This window comes from Trichechus manatus, unplaced genomic scaffold, assembly GCF_000243295.1.
Source record: "Trichechus manatus latirostris isolate Lorelei unplaced genomic scaffold, TriManLat1.0 scaffold00023, whole genome shotgun sequence".
NCBI lineage: Eukaryota > Metazoa > Chordata > Mammalia > Sirenia > Trichechidae > Trichechus > Trichechus manatus.
The window spans coordinates 20,791,517-20,810,374 of NW_004443959.1; the positions used below are offsets into that span (position 1 = coordinate 20,791,517).

General features: G+C 37.3%; 1 protein-coding gene across 1 annotated transcript in view; it reads left to right on the top strand.

Annotated features, from left to right (window-relative positions):
- The window catches only part of SH3YL1 (SH3 and SYLF domain containing 1), a 48,119-nt gene extending 34,100 nt beyond the window's left edge, over nt 1–14,019 (top strand). The window contains exons 10-11 of the mRNA XM_023728307.1: nt 6,224–6,276; nt 13,829–14,019. Coding sequence (XP_023584075.1) covers nt 6,224–6,276; nt 13,829–14,019 — 244 coding nt within the window. The remainder of the gene's footprint in view (nt 1–6,223; nt 6,277–13,828) is intronic.
- The last annotated feature ends 4,839 nt before the right edge of the window (nt 14,020–18,858 follow it).

The following is an 18,858-nucleotide window of genomic DNA, read 5'->3' on the forward strand; positions in this document are numbered from 1 at the left end:
TTTTTTTTCTTCTTTGTCATTGCTTCCAAAGAATGCTGTCCTGCTGACTTGAAATGAGAACAAAATAAGCATATTTTTCTTAAATCATCATAGATTTACATTTCTGCATACTGGTTTTACAGTTCATTTCTGGAAGCTCAGCATTTCATAAAGAGATTTTTAAAGTAGACTTAATTTATAAAGCTGGTCAGTGAGTAAGGAAGACCAAAGAAGAACTGATGGCTTTGAATTATGGTGTTGGTGAAGAATATTGAATATACCATGGACTGCCAGGAAAACGAACGCATCTGCTTTGGAAGAAGTACAGCCAGAATGCTGCTTAGAAGCGAGGATGGCAAGACTTCATCTCAAGTACTTTGGACATGTTATCAGGAGGGACCAGTTCCTGGAGAAGGACGTCATGCTTGTTAAAGTAGAGGGTCGCAAAAAAGAGGAAGACCTTCAATGATATGGATTGACACAGTGGCAGCAACAGTGGGCTCAAGCATAACAATGATCGTGAGGATGGGGCAGGACTGGGCAATGTTTCGTTCTGTTGTACATGGGGTCACTATGAGTCAGAACCGACTCAACGGCACCTAACAAAATTTATAAAGAGTCAGTTTTGGCCTTTACCCCTCTTCCTGTCACTCCTTTTCATGAGAGTCACTCTTAGAATTCTGCTTTTCATGTATAGAGATTGTACCAGTAAATGGAAATACGTTAAAGTAGGTGAAGTTTCATATAATAGTCAACTGTTGTACAAGAGGCTAAGGTGCGCCTGACCCAATCCATGGTGTTTTCAGTCGCCTCGTGTGCATGTGAAAGCAGGACAGTGGATAAGGAAGAACGAAGAAGAATTGACGCCTTTGAATTATGGTGTTGGCGAAGAATATTGAATATACCACGGACTGCCAGAAGAACAAACAAATCTGTCTTGGAAGAAGTACAGCCAGAATGCTCCTTAGAAGGGAGGATGGAGAGACTTCATTTCAAGTACTTTGGACGTGTTATCAGAAGGGATCAGTCCCTGGAAAAGGGACTTGGTAAAGTAGGGTAAAGTAGAGGGTCAGCGAAAAAGAGGAAGCCCCTCAATGAGATGGATTGACACAGTGGCTGCACCAATGGGCTCAAGCGTAGCAGGGATTGTGAGGGTGGTGCAGGACCCGGCAGTGTTTCGTTCTGTCGTATGTAGGGTCGCTATGAGTCGGAACTGGCTTGATGGTACCTAACAACAACAACATACGAGAGATACTGTGCTATAGCTTTTGGGAGGACAAAGATGAATCTTAGATCCTGCCTTTAAAGAGCTTTCAGTCTAATATGAGAGAAATTACGTGTGGTAACATTAAATACAATAACGGAAGGAAGTGTGTGATAAGTTCTGAGAGAAGTAGTAAAAATATTACAGTGCTTCCAAGGGCAGGAAGATTATTTCACTTTTCATGGAAGTTTGCTGTTACCCTCCTCCTCCATCTTTTTGTATCCATTTTTTCCGAAGTTTCCTGCCCAGGTCTCTCATACTGAGTCCTGGCTGTACCTTTAGCTTGCCTAAATTGATCTCCCAGGGAGATCTCCAGGAACTGGACAAATTTTCTTTATTATCCTTCCCCTCTGTCTTCTATTCCCTTGGGATGCTGCATTCTTCTTCCGATAGTGATAGTCTATTTCTGATTCATGAGAAGGTGATTAATTTGCTAATACTCATATTTCCAGTGAGTAATGTTAAGTGAACACTGAGTCTATTTTTATTTTAGATCTGCGTGATTATACAAAATATGACCCATGCACATGTTTTAGAATATGTAATGTTTCTAAAGTTTCCTCACTAAGAGAATGAGCTATCTGTATCATGCATACGGAAACCCTGGTGATGCAGTGGTTAAGAGCTGTGGCTGCTAACTGAAAGGTCGGCAGTTCAAATCCACCAGCTACTCCTTGGAAACCCTATGGGGCAGTTCTGCTCTGTCCTGTAGTGTCCCTATGAGTTGGAATTGACTCAATGGCAACGGGTTTGTTGTTTGTTTGTTCATTTCTAATGGCTGCTTTATCCATGGTGTGGATTACCATATTTTGTTCAGCCACTCTCCTACTGATGAGTATTAACTGTATTTCAGGTTTTTGCCATGACTAACAGTGCCGCTCATAGAAACCCCATAGGGTTTGTGAGTCTGTAAATCTCTGTGGAAGCAGACTGCCACATCTTTCTCCTGAGGAGCCACTGGTGGTTTCGAACCGCTGACCATTCAGTTAGCAGTCGATCACTTTAACCACCGTGCCACCAGGGCTCCTTGTAACAGTGCCACAATTAACATACTCCTAAATTAATGTCTCTATATACTGGAGCTTTTATTTTTTTGAGATAGATTATCAGAAGTGAACATGATAGGTCAAAGGATATATTTTTAAAACTTCACTAGATAACGATAGATTGCTTTTTAAAAAGTTTTTGCTACTGCAGAGTGTCACCAGCCATATACGTGGGTAGCTTTTTCACATTCTCCACCATGATTGATGTTGGGACATTTTAAAATATTTGTCAATCTGCAGGCTGGTTCTATCTGTTGTTAATTGGCTTGTGTTTTTCCTTTGTTTATCAGTTGATTTGAACATCTCTTCCTATATTTTCCGGTGTTTGGGACTTGACCTTCTCTAAAAAACCTCTTCATTTCATTAGTCCGTGTTTTCCATTGATATATTTGTTGCCTTCTCAGCTTATGGGGGTGCTTTGTGTATTAAGGGCTTTGCCTGTCATTTGGGTTACAGCTTCTTTCTACGTGTATCACTTGCCTATTGATCTCTTTTGCCGTATACTTTACTATATAAAAGATGAAATTTTATGTCAAATCCTATCTAGCATCTACTTTTTAATAGTTTTTGATTTTTTAGTCATGGTTAAAAAGGTCTTCCTCCAGATTTTATGCACCGTCCCCTCGATTTTTCTTGCAATATTTGTATTTTTACAACCAAGTCTTTAGTTTATCTGGTATATTGGCAATTACTGGACATTCGTTCTTCATATACTTTAAGATCATTTTATCCATTCTCTCCTCCTCCTCCAATATGTGATCTAGTTAAGATAATATCATGTGCTTATATTAATTTTATAATTTTGGGTTCCTAGTTGCAACAATATCACATGTATTAATTAATTAGTATAATAATCTTCTTCATATACTTTAAGATCATTTTATCTATTCTCTCCTCCTCCCCTGATACGTGATTCTAGTTAAGATAATATCACGTGCTTATATTAACTTTGTAATTTTGTTACTAATTGCAATAATATTGTAAGTAGTAATTAATTAGTTTAATAATCTTCCAATTTTATGCTTTTCATTTGTTGAGATATTTTATGTCCTTTAACAAGACTTCATAGTTTTTGTGCCTTGATTGTTAAATTTATTTCTAAGTACTTTGTATTTTTGGTTTGCCCTGGTAAATGGAATGTACTTTTCCATTTCTGTTTGAGAGTGCTTATTATAGTGGAGAAAAATCTATTAATTTACACATATTTTGTTTTTCTTATATCCGGTCACATATCCAAAATCTCTTCCAGTCAGTTTGGTTTTTTAAAATAGATTCTCTTCAGATATTTTTATTCCTCCTCCTCACCACTAGCAATGTTTATTGCAATATTCTTCTCTTCATAAGCTTCGTAGGTCTGTGGTCTTCAGACTGGTGTGCACCTATCTCTAAGGGTATGCAAAGACCACCAAAGGGCATTTGGGCACAGATAATTTAAGAGATACAATTTCCGAATCTTCAGCTCCAGGATACGTTCTTCATTAAAGCAGATCCAGTCGAGAACATGACATGCAGGCCACCCTCTCCATCTTTTCTCTTTGCACAATTGTCCTTTTCCTACTTTCCAAAGAAAAGTAAACCCCTAAACCGTCTTGGGAGTCCCTGGATGGTACAAACGGTTAATGCACTTGGCTGTTAACAAAAATGTTGACAGTTCGAGTCCACCCAGAGGTGCCTCGGAAGAAAGACTTGGTGATCTACTTCCAAAAAATCAGCTATTGAAAACCCTGTGGAGCACAGTTCTCCTCTGACACACACGGGTCACTATGAGTCAAAATTGACTTGACAGCAACTGCTTTTGTTTTTGGCAAACCATTCTGAATCTTACTGCTTCATTGCCCCCAAAGTATAAGAATGGTGATGCATTTTGAAATACAGATTTTTTGATGATGGCATAGAGTTAATGAATGGTCTGAGTAGCAGATCCTTTTGTAAGTGGGGTGATTTCCCTTTCTTTGCTTTCAGTGAAACTGAAGAAGGACCTAATGGAATTGTCATTGGTGTTTATAATAATAATAATACGATAGTAATTATATGTTAATTATTTTAAAATCACAGTTATTTATTGCCAAAACAAAACATTTTCATAGTAATATTTTATTATTTTATTTTGTAAATTATGCTGTATTATTGTTGTTTTGGTGACAGAGAACTAGGGTTTTGTTGTTGGCCTCTGTCTCAGAAAGAGAAGCCCTGGTGGCGCAGTGGTTCAGAGCTCAGGCTGCAAAAGGTCAGCAGTTCGAATCCCCCAGCTGCTCCTTAGAAATCCTGTGGGGCACTTCTACTGTATCCTGTAGGGTCACTGTGAATTGGAATCAACTCAATGGCAGTTTTTTTGGGGGGTATCTCAGAAAGAATATAAAAGAATTAAATGATACTGCTGTAACAAAACTCTTTCTAGTACTCTCTAGTTTGTATAAAAATTAGCTTTATTAGCACCTGTATCTACCAAAAAAACTAAGATACAATTTTATCTTGATTATATGTCATTCTAGCAATAAGCAATAGTCATCCTGTATATATGAACAGTACAAACTGGTAAGCACTAGACTACTAACCAAGAGGTTGGCGGTTTGAACCTACCCAGAGGTGCCTTGGAAGACAAGCTGGCGATCTGCTTCTGAAAGCTCACATCTTTGAAAACCCTGTGGAGTAGTTCCACTCGGCACACAGGGGGTGTCACACATGCCTGGGAGCAGCCAACAACAACGGCATACATCAACTAGTTGTAAAACATCCCACACATCTCTTAAGAGATGTATTTCAAATAAAATTTTACTTTTTATGTTCAGTAAGTTATCGAATTCATAATGTAATTAAGATTTTGATTTATTCTGTCCAATAATGTTTATAATAGTAACTCAATTGTGAAGAAATTTTTAATAGAGATTTATACTTACTAAACATGCAAAAAAAAAATTTATGTACAAATTTTTTGTTGCAGAAACTGTTACCTGCAAAAATATAGTATTAATACATTAGTCTAATATCTTTGGGGCAAGTGGAATGCAAATATGATTTGAAAATTAAAAATGAACACTATATAATTTTTGACTATTAAAAAACAGCTTGTTGATTTCCTTTAATGGATGATGGATTTCAGATCAGTGGAATATGTAGATTCTTTTAGATATATTTAAAACAGAGATACGTTGTTTAAGTAATTGATATTTGAAATAGGCTAAAAAGTAACACCCCTTCCTACCATTTAAACTTGTATTGAACAATTTTGTATAAACTTATATTGAAAAATTTTGTATAAACTTGTATTGAACAATATTCTATAAACTTATATTGAACAATTTTGTATAAACTTGTATTGAACAATTTTGTTAAAAACCAAAAACCTGTTGCCATGAGTCAGTTCTGACTCATGGCAACCTCATGAGTTTCAGACTAGAACTGTGCTCCGTAACTTTTCAATGACTGTAACATTTTCCGGGTCTTTCCACCTCTGGGTGGATTCGAACTGCCAACTTCTTGGTTCATAGCTGAGTGATCAGCTGTTTGCACCACTCAGGAATGCTCTTACAATTGAATACCTGCTGTTTAAAAATTATATTAATTTCAAGCAAAAATGTTTGGAAAATCACTGACTTGGGAGTTACAAGTTTGTTTTCTTTTCAAATCAGATCCTTTTACAGTTGTTTTTTGTAAAGAGATGTTTCTGTGTTTTCCACACATGTACTAAACAGGCCATGAGTTACAGTTTGTGTACTTGTATGTCATTCCTTTATATTTATCATGTCTTATATCAGTGTATTCTCTGGGTTTATTCAGGCATACCTCTTGATTTAAAGCATCATCAAATAATTCTATTTCTGTCATTTAATTTAAAATATTTATTTAACAAGTGCATGACTTGGTGTTTTTATATCTATTATATACTACAAATTAATGAGTTTTATATATCCCCTCCCAATTTTTTTGCAGGTAGCAGAAATGAATATAAGCTCTATCCTGCACTTTCCAGCTATCATGAGGATGTTGGTAAATAAAAATGTCTCTGTCTTAAAAATAATTTGTATCTATCTTAAAATCGCAAACTTTCAAATTAATCTGATAATCGAAGAAGCCAAACTCATTGCTGTCGAGTCAATTCCGACTCATAATGACCCTACGTATAGGATGCAATAGAGCTGCCCCATAGGGTTTCCAAGGAGCCGCTGATGGATTTGTACTGCTGAGCTTCTTTCTGGTTAGCTGCCAAGCTCTTAACCACTTTATAAAAATCTCTGGGAAAAAAATGTTCAGTCCCTCTTTGATTTATAGGACTTCCAAATTATTTTGAACAATACTTCCTTAAAAAAATGCTATGCTTTTGTTCTCTTGCTCACTTTTAATTTGAGATAAATGAGAGCGATTACAGAACTTTAAGGAGTACAGTTATATGCAAGAGGAACACTTGAGCCAGACAGATCTCAAGAGCTAAATGCTGTTCACTCCTGGGAGCCAGGATGTAAGTTGCTGGTTGATGTTCACGTGATCTTTTAAAGACTAGTTGCTTAGAAGCTTCTGAATATCTAAAGGGAATAGAATGCCAAAGTTTGTTAATTTTAAATTACAATTTAATTCCTACTGTATTTTTTTCTGGGTTTTAGCCCCATGAATTTTATATTTTTAAGGAATTATTTTTCTTTTACTTTTCAATTCAAATGCTTTACCGTTACTGGGAACTGCATCATAAAACTTACTAGGATTTCCTATAATAAAAATACTCCTTTCAACCCATCTTATTCCAGCGTTCTTTAGAAAACGTTCTTTGAAAGGATCAAGAAATTGTTTGCAAATGTGAATGGGCCACACACTGAGGAGAAGTTAAACAGTAGTGTAATACTGTAGGCATTTCTTCACGTGGAGTAGTTACGCCTCTGGAAGCAGAAAGCTTTACACTACTGGCTTAATAAATGTATTGGGGAATTAATCAACATTCCATGTAAATAAAACATCAAGGTAATTAGGCAGCCAAATACTTTTTAAGAATTTCTATCAGGAAGATAAAAATATTTTGAAACTTAAACAGAGTCCACTGAATAGAAGTCAGCCTTTTCTTGATGGATTTAGGTTTTATCTGTCTTCTTGCTTCAGGCTCTGGCTTTGTTGTAACCGAGCCTGCTTCTGGCAGCCTTTTCCTTCATAGTTCTCTCTCTCCCCTGAGCGGACCTGAGAAGTACAAAGGATAGAGTGTGTGTGCAGAGTTAATGTGATGCCTAAGGCCTCCACTATGGAACAAGGCTTCTGCTTATGGTCTTAAGCGCACTGGAATTCATTTGAAAGTTCTAAAAGGGTTATTTATTTATTCACTCTTGTGGCTCAAGGCCATGTTAAAGATTATTGAGATTGTCAAAAGTTTGACCTTTGAGTTCATGTCTTGTAAAAGTAGAAGTGGCTAAGATATAGATGTTTATGTTAAAGTAGCATAAACACCTAGACTTTTACATTACTCAGGTTTTTATTTTTAAAGATTGTTAGGATTAGATTGTAGCCTTACGTATCTAGCAAATTAAGGAGTTCCTGGGCTGCTAACTGAACGTTTGGAGGTTCAAGTCCACTGGAGGCACGTTCGAAGAGAGGCCTGGTGACGTACTTCCAAAAAATCAGCCATTGAAAGCCCTATGGAGCACAGTTCTACTCTGACACACATGCAGTCTCCTTGAGTTGAAGTTGACTTGAGGGCAGCTGGCACTGGTACAGAGAGGGTCTTAAACTTGACAGGGTCGATAGATGTTCTGAAGTTGTTCAGGATGGGTGCGGAGGGGAGGAAGTTAGCTACAACAGAACAAAGGCTATGCATTCCTAAAAGAATGGCTTTGTAATATTAAATTGGGATACCCAAAAAAAACCAAACCCTTTGCCCCTCATGTTGATTCCGACTCATAGCAACCCTGTTGGACAGAGTAGAACTGCCCCATAGGGTTTCCAAGGAGTGGCTGGTGGATTCAAACTGCCGGCCTTTTGGTTAGCAGCCTGAGCTCTTAACCACTGCGCCACCCTTTTCACACGTTATGATTTTCTAAATTTGTACCTATCGCCTAGGTGCCTAATATATATTAGAAATATCTCATAAAGAGCACCAAGGGAAAATGCTTAATAGTAAATAGCAAAAGACCAAGTGCATTCTGGAGTCAAAGACTTAGATTTAAATCCCAATACTTTCATTTAAGAGCCGTTCATCTGAAGATAATGTCATCACCCATGGTTGGTTGGTTGGTTTTTATATTGTTGTTGTTATTAGCTGCCATGGAGTCACCCCAACTCATGGTGACCCCGTGCACAACAGAACAAATCTCTGCTCAGTCCTGTGCCATTGCCAAGATTGGTTGTGGATTGGACTTTTGGGATCCACAGAGGGTTCATATTCACAAGTGGATCACCAGGCCTGTGTTACCTGGAAGCTCTGCTGAAACCTGTTCAGCATCGCAGCATCCCACCAGCCCCCACTGAGACACACGATGTGCATTGAGGCTAAAGTAAGTTAAAACGGCAACATACTTAGGAGATGCCAGGTTAATATTAATATTAATTTCTTGTATCCCTTCCTCCATAGATGAGATTTTGGAGAAAAAAATGAAAGAGAAGATTTAAGATCTATTTTTAAACTAAAACTTACTTTACATCACTGTATTTTTTAAAAAGCCCTTATGGAATCACTTAAACTACTCAAAGACTTCTCTATATCCTGATAGACTATCCTTGCCAGAGAAAAGTCCCAGTGTACATGGGATTGACCCATACTTAATTTGAAAACTCATTTAAGCCAACCACTCTGTCCTCCCGCTGCGCTAGCTCTCAAACTTGTTACACACCCACAGAGACAATCCACAGCTTTACACCGGGGACGTCAGCCATAATGATAGTCCTCCAAACTGCACGTAGCATTCTCCCACTGATCTTTCATTTTGTGCCATTTGGAAGGTCCAGCAAAAGGCTTCTCAGGCCTGTCAGTGAGACGAGCCTTACACAGTCCGATCTACCGGACCTGCCTCTGCGGGTTCTTGAAGGAACATTTTTCCATACCTGGAAGTCCATGCCCTCAATATGCCAACATTCATTGCCCACCTATCATCCATACTATAATTTTCTGTCACAGGATTTTTCAACCTGGGCACTATTGACATTGGGCTGCATAATTCTTTACTGTGGGGACCTGACCTATGCATTGTAGTATATTTAGTAGTACCCTCCTCCTAATTAAGGAGCCCAGGTGGCGCAATGGTTAAGCCCTTGGCTGCTAACCAAAAGGTCAGCGGTTCGAACCCACCAACAGCTCTGTGGGAGACAGATGTGGCAGTCTACTTCTGTAAAGATTTACAGCCTTGGAAACTTTCAATGGGGCAGTTCTACCCTGTCCTGTAGCGTTGCTTTGAGTCGGAGTTGACTCAATGGCAGTGGGTTTTTTTTTTCCCCAGTTGTGACAACCAAATGTCTCCAGACATTGCCCTGGTGGACAGAACTGCCCCTGGTTGAGAACCAGTGGTCTACCTCAGCAGGCAGGGTCTGGCTAGCTCACCATCCATCCTCACACGGGAACATGGTCCCCAAAGCCTGTGGACCTCCCCTCTCTGAGGAATTGGCAGCACATGACGTGGGCAACTTGAGCGGCCAGAGTCAGCGTAACCACCCGTCACTACAGTTTGACAACAACAAAGGGCTCAACTAAACCAAAGGCTGCATTCTTTTAGTTAAGGTTGCTTTCTTGAAGCGGACCTTCCGAAGGCTGAGATTCGTCTCCTGAAATATGTCTGGGGCCAGCTGTGTTGGCTGCACATGGGTTACATTATGCAGGCTCCAGTGAGAGAGTGAATTAGCCGCCCCAAGTAAGTGGAAGTACAACAGGGATGCTCCCCATGGACCTCGCTTCCCTGATTTGTGAGCCTCGGGCAGCTGCCAATCACTGAAGGCTGATTGTAATCTAACTCTGTTTCATGTTGACTTTAGCCCTGATTTGGCTAAATAACCTCTTTTTTAATTAAACTGGAATATTAGAATGCAAATGTCCAATGGTTTCGAAGATCCTTCAGATTTATTTTAAGCACAGGCAGATAAAATTTAAAGGAATGTATGGCTCAGAAGGAGCCCTGGTGGCGTAGTGGTTAAGAGCTTGGTTGCTAACCAAAGGTCGGCAGTTAGAATCCACCAGCTGCTCCATGGAAACTCAATGGGTCGAAATCTACTCAAGGGTAACGGATTTGTTTTTTTTAATCACTAAGAAGGGAAGAGCTCTGTGATTAGCCTAACAATGGGGTTTGCTTTCTGATGATCAAGACATTCTTCATGAAAGGATTTGTTTCCTTGGTCAACTTTATTTTTTTAATGAGTTCTTTTTTGGATATTAAACTTCACCTTATGGAAATTTATTTTCAATAAAGAGAAACTTTAAGTCACTTTGAACTTACTAGGTTAGGGGTGTGGGGACACGTGACAATATGGCATGAAGTTCCATGGCTTTGAACTGATATTTCAGAACACAGTCATGCTCCCAAGAGTGCCTGTCTTCATGCAGGTCATTGGTTGTTGTCATGGAGTAGACGCTGGTCATGACGACCCCATGTATGTTAGAGTAGAACTGTGCTCCATTGGATTTCAATGGCTGTGATATTTCGGAAGTAGATTGCCAAGCTTTCTTTCAAGGGGCCTTTGAGAGGACTTGTACCAGCAACCTTTCTGTTAGTAGCCACGCACTTAACTGTTTGCACTATCCAGGTATGAGATGGATAGGTCTGTCTGATTCATTGGGTCAAAATTCAGAAATATGTAGTAACCACACACCTTACTTGCATTCTTCTGTAGCTCTACCAGTAAGCATACCCCATCAGTCTTACTTCTGCTCAAAACCTGAGTGGGGGAAAAGAATGCTAGATATTGACCTCCTCAAACCCGACAATAACCTAGTTGCTGTCTGTTGCAACTCAAAATGATCTATTTTGCCTTTATACCCAAAAGTTTCCCATCACTACTTTATCCATTATTTCATTTGAAATCTGCAATTCAGAAGAAATTAGACAACCACCTGTCTTGGTGAGCATTAGTTTGTCAGATGGCAGGGATTGAATCAGGTCTGCATGTGGTCTTCTCTGTCTTTCTCTTCTTTAGTTCATAATATCTTTCTTCCTCTAATTATTCTTCATAAGATATATTCCTAAAACCAGTGAAGATTAATTCAGTTATCAGTGAGTACCCAGGATCATCAACATCAGATAGTATTATTACTTGTATAGTCTGGATAACTCAGTGATCCAGGATAATATATTAATTCTCCTTGAAAATTTGCCTAACAAAAATAAAATACTCTGATAAATATAAGTTCAATCTGTTGAGCACAATTTAATATGTGTGTGGTTACTGAGAATGTTTGAGTAGAATGTAAATAGTGATTAGAAGTGCCTGGAGACAAACTCCCTAGATTCAAATCTCACCCCTACCATTTACTAGCTCTCTGACCTTGGGCAAATAACTTAACATCCCTAAGTCTCAGTTTCATATTCTTTAAAATGGGGATACTAATAGAAACTCCAGAGAGCTAGTGTTACTATCCCCATTTTAAAGAATATGAATAAGTGAAATAAGTGGAGCATATATAAAGTGCTGTTTTCAGTAAAGAGTAGCTGCTCTTATTATATACACATTGATTGCTATATATTATTAGGATAATCATCGTTCTTACTCATTTGTGATTGTATAAATAGTGCTACAAGTGTATAAGTCTCTGGCAGCTGAAATGAATATGACTTCCGGAACATTCCCCCATATTCACATGTATCCTTCATTTGCTTCTTTCTGATGGGACGAGGGAGAAGGAAGAATGGAGTTAGTTGAGGATTTTCATTGATCGGGCTTGGTTATTCAAGACTGAACTTTTATATAGAATGTCATGAATAGAATTATTGATGAGAATAATCTTCAGAAATGATTTTTTTTCTGTAACATTAACTTAGATTCTTCTGAACTAATGACAGTGACAAGCAGTATGAGTACTGTGTTGTATGTGGTCCGTATCAATTTAGTGTCACAGTTAATTTTCATAGTATTCAGTGATGACTCTTTCTTTATGTAATTAGCAGTTGTTTAACTTGCATTGATTATTTCCAGACTGTGTCGCAGTTTTTCTTTTGTGACATTCTTTTAACCTTGTTCCTTACAATTATTAGGCTAAAATTAAATATAAAATATGGATAATTCTCCGTATTAAAGAAAAAACTAATTACACTAGTAGTATTTCTAATGTAATTATATTAGTTATTATCTACTTTAGAAGAAATCAAAGAACTAGATACCACGTGCTTTCTGGAAAGGACTGTAGCACCATCTTGTGTGAGCTACAAATTCAGTGACTCTGTCAATGTAGTTTAATTGTAATTAAAGTGTTTACTATTTTTATTTCCTACTGAAAGTCCAAATTCAGGGGTTTTTTTTTCTTTTGTATAGTATCAGGAGTTCAAATAAATAACTGATTTTAGAATTCCGTTACTTATGTTTTCTGCATCTCTGCACTTAGATGCATGTAACAAGAATCTAACTGCCTAATTTATGTGCAAAATTACATGAAACATAGAAGCATTCAAGTGTGTAGATATGTGCACAGAAAATGACCGTTTGCTTTATGTTTCTTACGATGTTTCACAGCCGATGTCTTTCCTGTCTTTTACTCACGTTAGCCGTTTGATTCTCAAAGTATTTTTCCCAACACAGTGCATTTAATTCCAGATATTGTGTTAAATCCTTTTTAAGCATCTGTAAATATGCTTCCAGTTGTCCTCATCTAAATTGCATATCAGATATTGAGAGAAAGGATCAAATGAGTACAGATGTGAAAACAGCTGTGACATCAGGGGAGAGAAAAATATGAATATTCGCTAATGTAACAGTAAAATACATCCAAACTGGAAGCGTCTGAGCTGGAATCCTTAAAATCCATTAGTATAGAGTAAGATTTCCAGATTTCATCTCCTATAACACAATCATGGGCATAAATACCAGCTTTTCTCCAGTGGCTGTAATTCGCGGAAGCCATTACAGCTACTCTATTAAATGAGAAAAATGTAAATAATATTATCTGATAGCTTATTCAAAATTCGAATAATTTTAACCACAAACATTTGCTAAATACATAGTTAAGTGTATAATACTGTGCAGTTCTAACCTACGTAAACCCAAAACCAAACCCACTGCTGTCAAGTCAATTCCGACTCATTGACTCTATAGAACAGAGTAGAACTGCCCCATAGGGTTTCCAAGGAGTGGCTGGTGGATTCGAGCAGCTGAGCTCTTAACTACTGCGGCATCAGGGCTCATGGAGATGTGGGAAATGTTATTGCCCAACAATTGTGCTTTCGAAAGGAGAAAAATATAAGTTCAATAATGTGATGTATAATCAAAAGAAGACTTAACAAAACGAATGCTGTGAATTCTGCCAGCGTCTTAGTCGTTGGCTCTATCGTTTGTCTTAGCTACCAGGCTCTAAGCGCTGAGTTTGCATTTTACATATATGCACCCCAGTATTTCCTCTAAAAAATGTGAATAAATACTTTTTTTCTCATTTTAGGCAATTCCCAGCAACCTACAGAGGTGACAGCCCTATATTCTTTTGAAGGACAGCAGCCGGGAGATTTGAAATTTCAAGCTGGAGATAGGATCACAGTTATATCAAAAACCGATTCACATTTTGATTGGTGGGAAGGAAAACTTCGAGGTCAAACTGGCATTTTTCCAGCCAACTATGTAACCATGAATTAAAGTTTTATTTTGCTCTTCTTTGAGAATTAAATATATATATATATATATATAAAAAACCGTTGCTGTCAAGTTGATTCCAACTCGTAGTGACCCTATAGGACAGAGGAGAATTGCCCCATAGGGTTTCCAAGAAGCGGCTGGTAGATTTGAACTGCCAACCTTTTGGTTAGCAGCCGTAGCTCTTAACTACTACACCACCAGGGTTTCCATATATATATTTCTGCACTAAGAGAACTGCTAGCCAGTTAAGCAATGTTTAATGTCAGTTTGAAAACACCATACCAAAAACCAAATTCATTGCTGTCAAGTCGACTCTGACTCAGCCACACTATAGGACAGAATAGAACTGCCCCATAGGGTTTCCAAGGCTCTAAATCTTTGCAGAAGCCAACTGCCACATCTTTCTCTTGCAGAGCAGCTAGAGGTTCGAACTGCTGACCTTTTGGTTAGCAGCTGAATGCTTAACCAAATACTTCTGTTTATTCTATAAACTTTTAATCCAGTATGTAAAAGATTTTTTTTCTGTATAATTAAGTGGTTAACTTAATCTCGTTAAATACTTTGTACTAATTTTATCATATATACAATGTAATAGTTGATACCATCTAGTTTATATGGTAACAGTTCTTTGTGTTCATTTTCAAACATCACTACACTTTTGATCTGGCTAGAATATGGCATTTATTTTGATTTGTGAGTCTTAGGAATAGGGCCATGAACATCAATTAATACATTTCAGTTTACAAAATGACTAGAGAAGACAAAATCAGCTATTAGGTATTAAAGAACAATTAGAATTGTAGTTATTAACTAGAATATGAAACCTTAAAAACTATCTTTATGCCTTCAAATATTGTACATATACATTTACATTTATAGTAGAAATATACCATTACAAAGAAGTTCAAACACCATGCATTAAAAAAAAAAAAAAGATGACATCTATTAACTTTTCTTCTTTATGAGGTTGTGTTTTTCCGTACTCATTTTCTAGCAGTAGAATCGACTTGTTGTGACATGGTTCAGTTGTCCATAAATAAATGTTTTTAAAATGCTTGCTAAGTTAATGTCTTGGTTTTGTTTTTCTTATTTTCCTTTTGTAAAGTAGGCAGATAATCCTGTGACTCATCTGCAGGATGAAAAACTAGCCCCATTATTCTGCTGCCTTAACCTCTTCCCTAAACTCCGGGCTCATATGTCCAACTACTCACTTGATGTGTCTATTGGACATAGCATCTCAAACACAACTTGTCCCCTTGCTTTCTCCTCCTATAAAACTTTCCCCTCCTCTAGTACTCCCCCTGAGTAAATGGAAATTCCATTCAACCATTTTCTTAGATCACAAAATCTGGCATCATCTTAATTTTTCTTAATCTCTCTCACACCCTATGTCAAACCCACCAAAAATTCTGTTGGCTTTGCTTTCAAAGTATTTATGAAGCCCAACTACTTTTTACTATCTCTACCACTCCCACCATAAAAGAAGCCACTTTTAGCTCCTACCTAGGTTATTGGCATAGCCTTCAATTTGAATTCCTTGCTTCAACTCTTGCTTTAACACAGCAGCCGAAACGATCCTCTTAAAAGTGGTACCTCCTCCTTCTCCATCTTTTTATCCTGCTTAAATGTTCTTCATAGTCTTCCACTACACACACACACGTTATTTTTCTAAATTTATTATACAGTATTTAAGACGAGAAAAGTAGAAAAAGACCCACATTATCACCAGTCAGCTAGAAATAAAATATAGTTACCTCCTGCTTTTCAGACCCTCCCCAGTTACCCCCCTTCCTTCTAACTCAAATGTAATCATCACCCTGAATTTGCTGTTCATTAATTCAATGTGTTTGTTTATGTTTTTATTATATATGTATGTATCCTTAAGCAGTATATGGTATTGTCTTGCATGCTTTTAAATTTATAAAAATGACACATTGAATTCATTTGTTTCCAAGTTGTTTGTGTCATTCCATTTCAAATTTCTGAAATTCATACATTTTGATACGTAGAACTCAAGTTTATTTAATTTCACTGCTGTACAGTATTCCATTACATGAATATATCAAAATTTATTTATTTTTTGTTTATGGATATTTAAGTGTTTTGCACAAACTACTTCCTATGTTTACTCAGCTTTCACTTTCTTCTGTGAATTGCCTTTTCATCATTTTCCCCATTTTTCTATTGTTTTATCCACTATTTTCTTACTGTTTTTTGAGAAGTTCTTTACATAATCTGGATCCAGTACTTTGTAGGTTATCTGCATTGTGAATATCTTTTTTATGAGTTATAACATAATGTCAGATTATGAATTTTTACTTTATAGTTTCTACTTTTTGTATGTTTTAAAAGAACTTACAAATTTATTTTCTATATTTTGTTCTAAACAATTATATGTTTTAATCCTTATATTAAAAAAAAAAGTTAGGAGGGCGCTTGGCACACCCTGCCAGAGCCACTCTGTGTAAGGAGTGCACTAGGGCAGGAAGAATAAACCAGAAATAGACTGAGTTTCACAAACCCTGAGGCCTCATTCAAATTAGTGCAGTTTCTGACTGAATTAAGGGAATCTGGCATTGCAAGGGAAATCCTGGTGGCGTAGTGGTGAAGGGTTCGGCTGCTAACTGGAAGGTCGGCAGTTCAAATCCACTAGGCACTGCTTGGAAACCCTATAGGGGCAGTTCTACTCTGTCCTATAGGGTCACTATGAGTCGGAACTGGCTCGACAGCAACAGGTTTGGGTTTTTTTTTTGGCATTGCAAGTGTCCCAAGCCTAGCTGCCTGCCATAATCAGAGGTAGAGCCTCTTTTGAGGAAGGTAACATCCTCCATATCTCACATTACCTTTATAATTTTTTCTCTGTAAAAAAAAGAATTGCTATGAATCCCAAGCAGAATAAACACAAAGAAAATCACATGTATGCACATCGTTATAAAACTGCTCAATAACAAAGACAAAAGGAAAAATTGAAGTAGCTGATACTGTTACAACAAACAACCCAATGGACAAATGGACAAAAGATTTGAAAAGGCACTTCACCAATGAAAATACATGAATGCCAAATAAGGAATGAAAATATGCTCAATATCCTTAGCAATTAGGGAAAAAGTAATTGAAACAGTGGATGAGATACCACTACACAAGATCTAGATTGGCTAAAAATAAAACAACTGCCAGTCCCAAGTGTTAGCGAGGATGTGTAGCAGCTGGCACGCTCATACATTGCTTGTGGGTATGCAAAATTGTATGGCCACTTTGGAAAACAATTTGGCCTTTCTCATGAAGTTAATTATACACTTACCATATAGCCCATTGATTTCATTCCTGGGTATTTATCAAAGAGAAATAAAAATAGATGTCCACACAAGATTTTGTATGATGTTCATAGTGGTTTTATTCATAATAGCCCAAGACTGGAAACAATCCAAATGTTCAGCTGTGGAATGGATGAAAAGCTGCGCTGTATCACCCGATGAAATACTACCCACCAATAAAAGGAAATAATTAACTATCGATAATGCAACAATATGAATGTATCTCACTGCTCTTTAAGTCAGACACAAAAGACTACATACAATATGAATCCATTTCTATTAAATTCTACAAAAGGGAAAATCATAGTAATAGAAAGCAGATCAGTATTTGCCAGGGACCAGGGGTTGAGTAGACGGGACTGATCACAAAGTTTGGCAAGGAAACATCTTGGCACGATGTTAAATTTAATGAATTTAAAACGAAGACTTATTGGTTATGCCTATCAATGGAGCCAACAAAGTTTCAGTATTTACCAAGCTAAACTATACTGGATAAAACTAAAAATGGACAGAATTTACTTACAAAGGAGAGATTAATCCACTTCTCTCAGTGCATGGCAGATCAAGGAACCAAAAGTGTAAGTATATTCACTATATAAACATAATCAAATGAATCTGATCAATTTATTTTGAGACTGTACCCTGAAATTAGATTGCCTGTTCTTACCAAGTATCCATGGAACATTCACAAAAATTAACCATAATGGCAGAAACAAAAAAAAACACCTTTTTTATGCTGCAATAAGATATATTACAGACAACATTCCCAGGCCACAATGCAAATATCCATACTGGCTAAAACAACCCAGGTTAAAGAAATAAAATATAAACTCTAATCACAGATTATTTAGAGGATGATGAAAATATTATACACCAAGACCTATTATAAGAAGAAAGCAATGCTAACAGGAAAATTCACTGCCTTAAATACATCCAGCAATAACCACACAAAAGTAAAAGCTGACAAAATAAGCATTGAACTCAAGAAATTAGCATAGGAATAACAAACTAATAAAAACTGAAATTAATAAATTGAAAAAAATAGAGAACAAGAAGTGAATCTTTAACCCAAAAGCTGACTTTATGAGAAAATATATAACAGATACTAGCTAGTTAAAGTAATCTAGGGGAAAATTAAACAGAAAAATAAGCTACTGTTATGAATTGAATTGTGTCCCCCAAAAATGTGTATCAGCTTGGCTAGGCCATGATTCCTAGTATTGTGTGGTTGTCCAAAATTTTGTGATCTGCCGTAATTTTCCTAATCTCTGCTTATGGTTAACAAGGCAAGATTAGGTTATGTCAAAAGGATTAAGGTGGGATGCAATACCCTTACTCAGGTCACAGCCCCGATCAGATGTAAGGCGAGTTTCCCTGGGGTGCGGCCTGCATCACCTTTTACCTCTCATGAGAGAGAAGCAAGCAGAGAAATAGGGACCTCATGCTACCAGGAAAGAAGCACTGGGAGCAGAGTGCCTCCTTTGGACCTGGGGTCCCTCCACAGAGACGCTCCTAGACCCGGGGA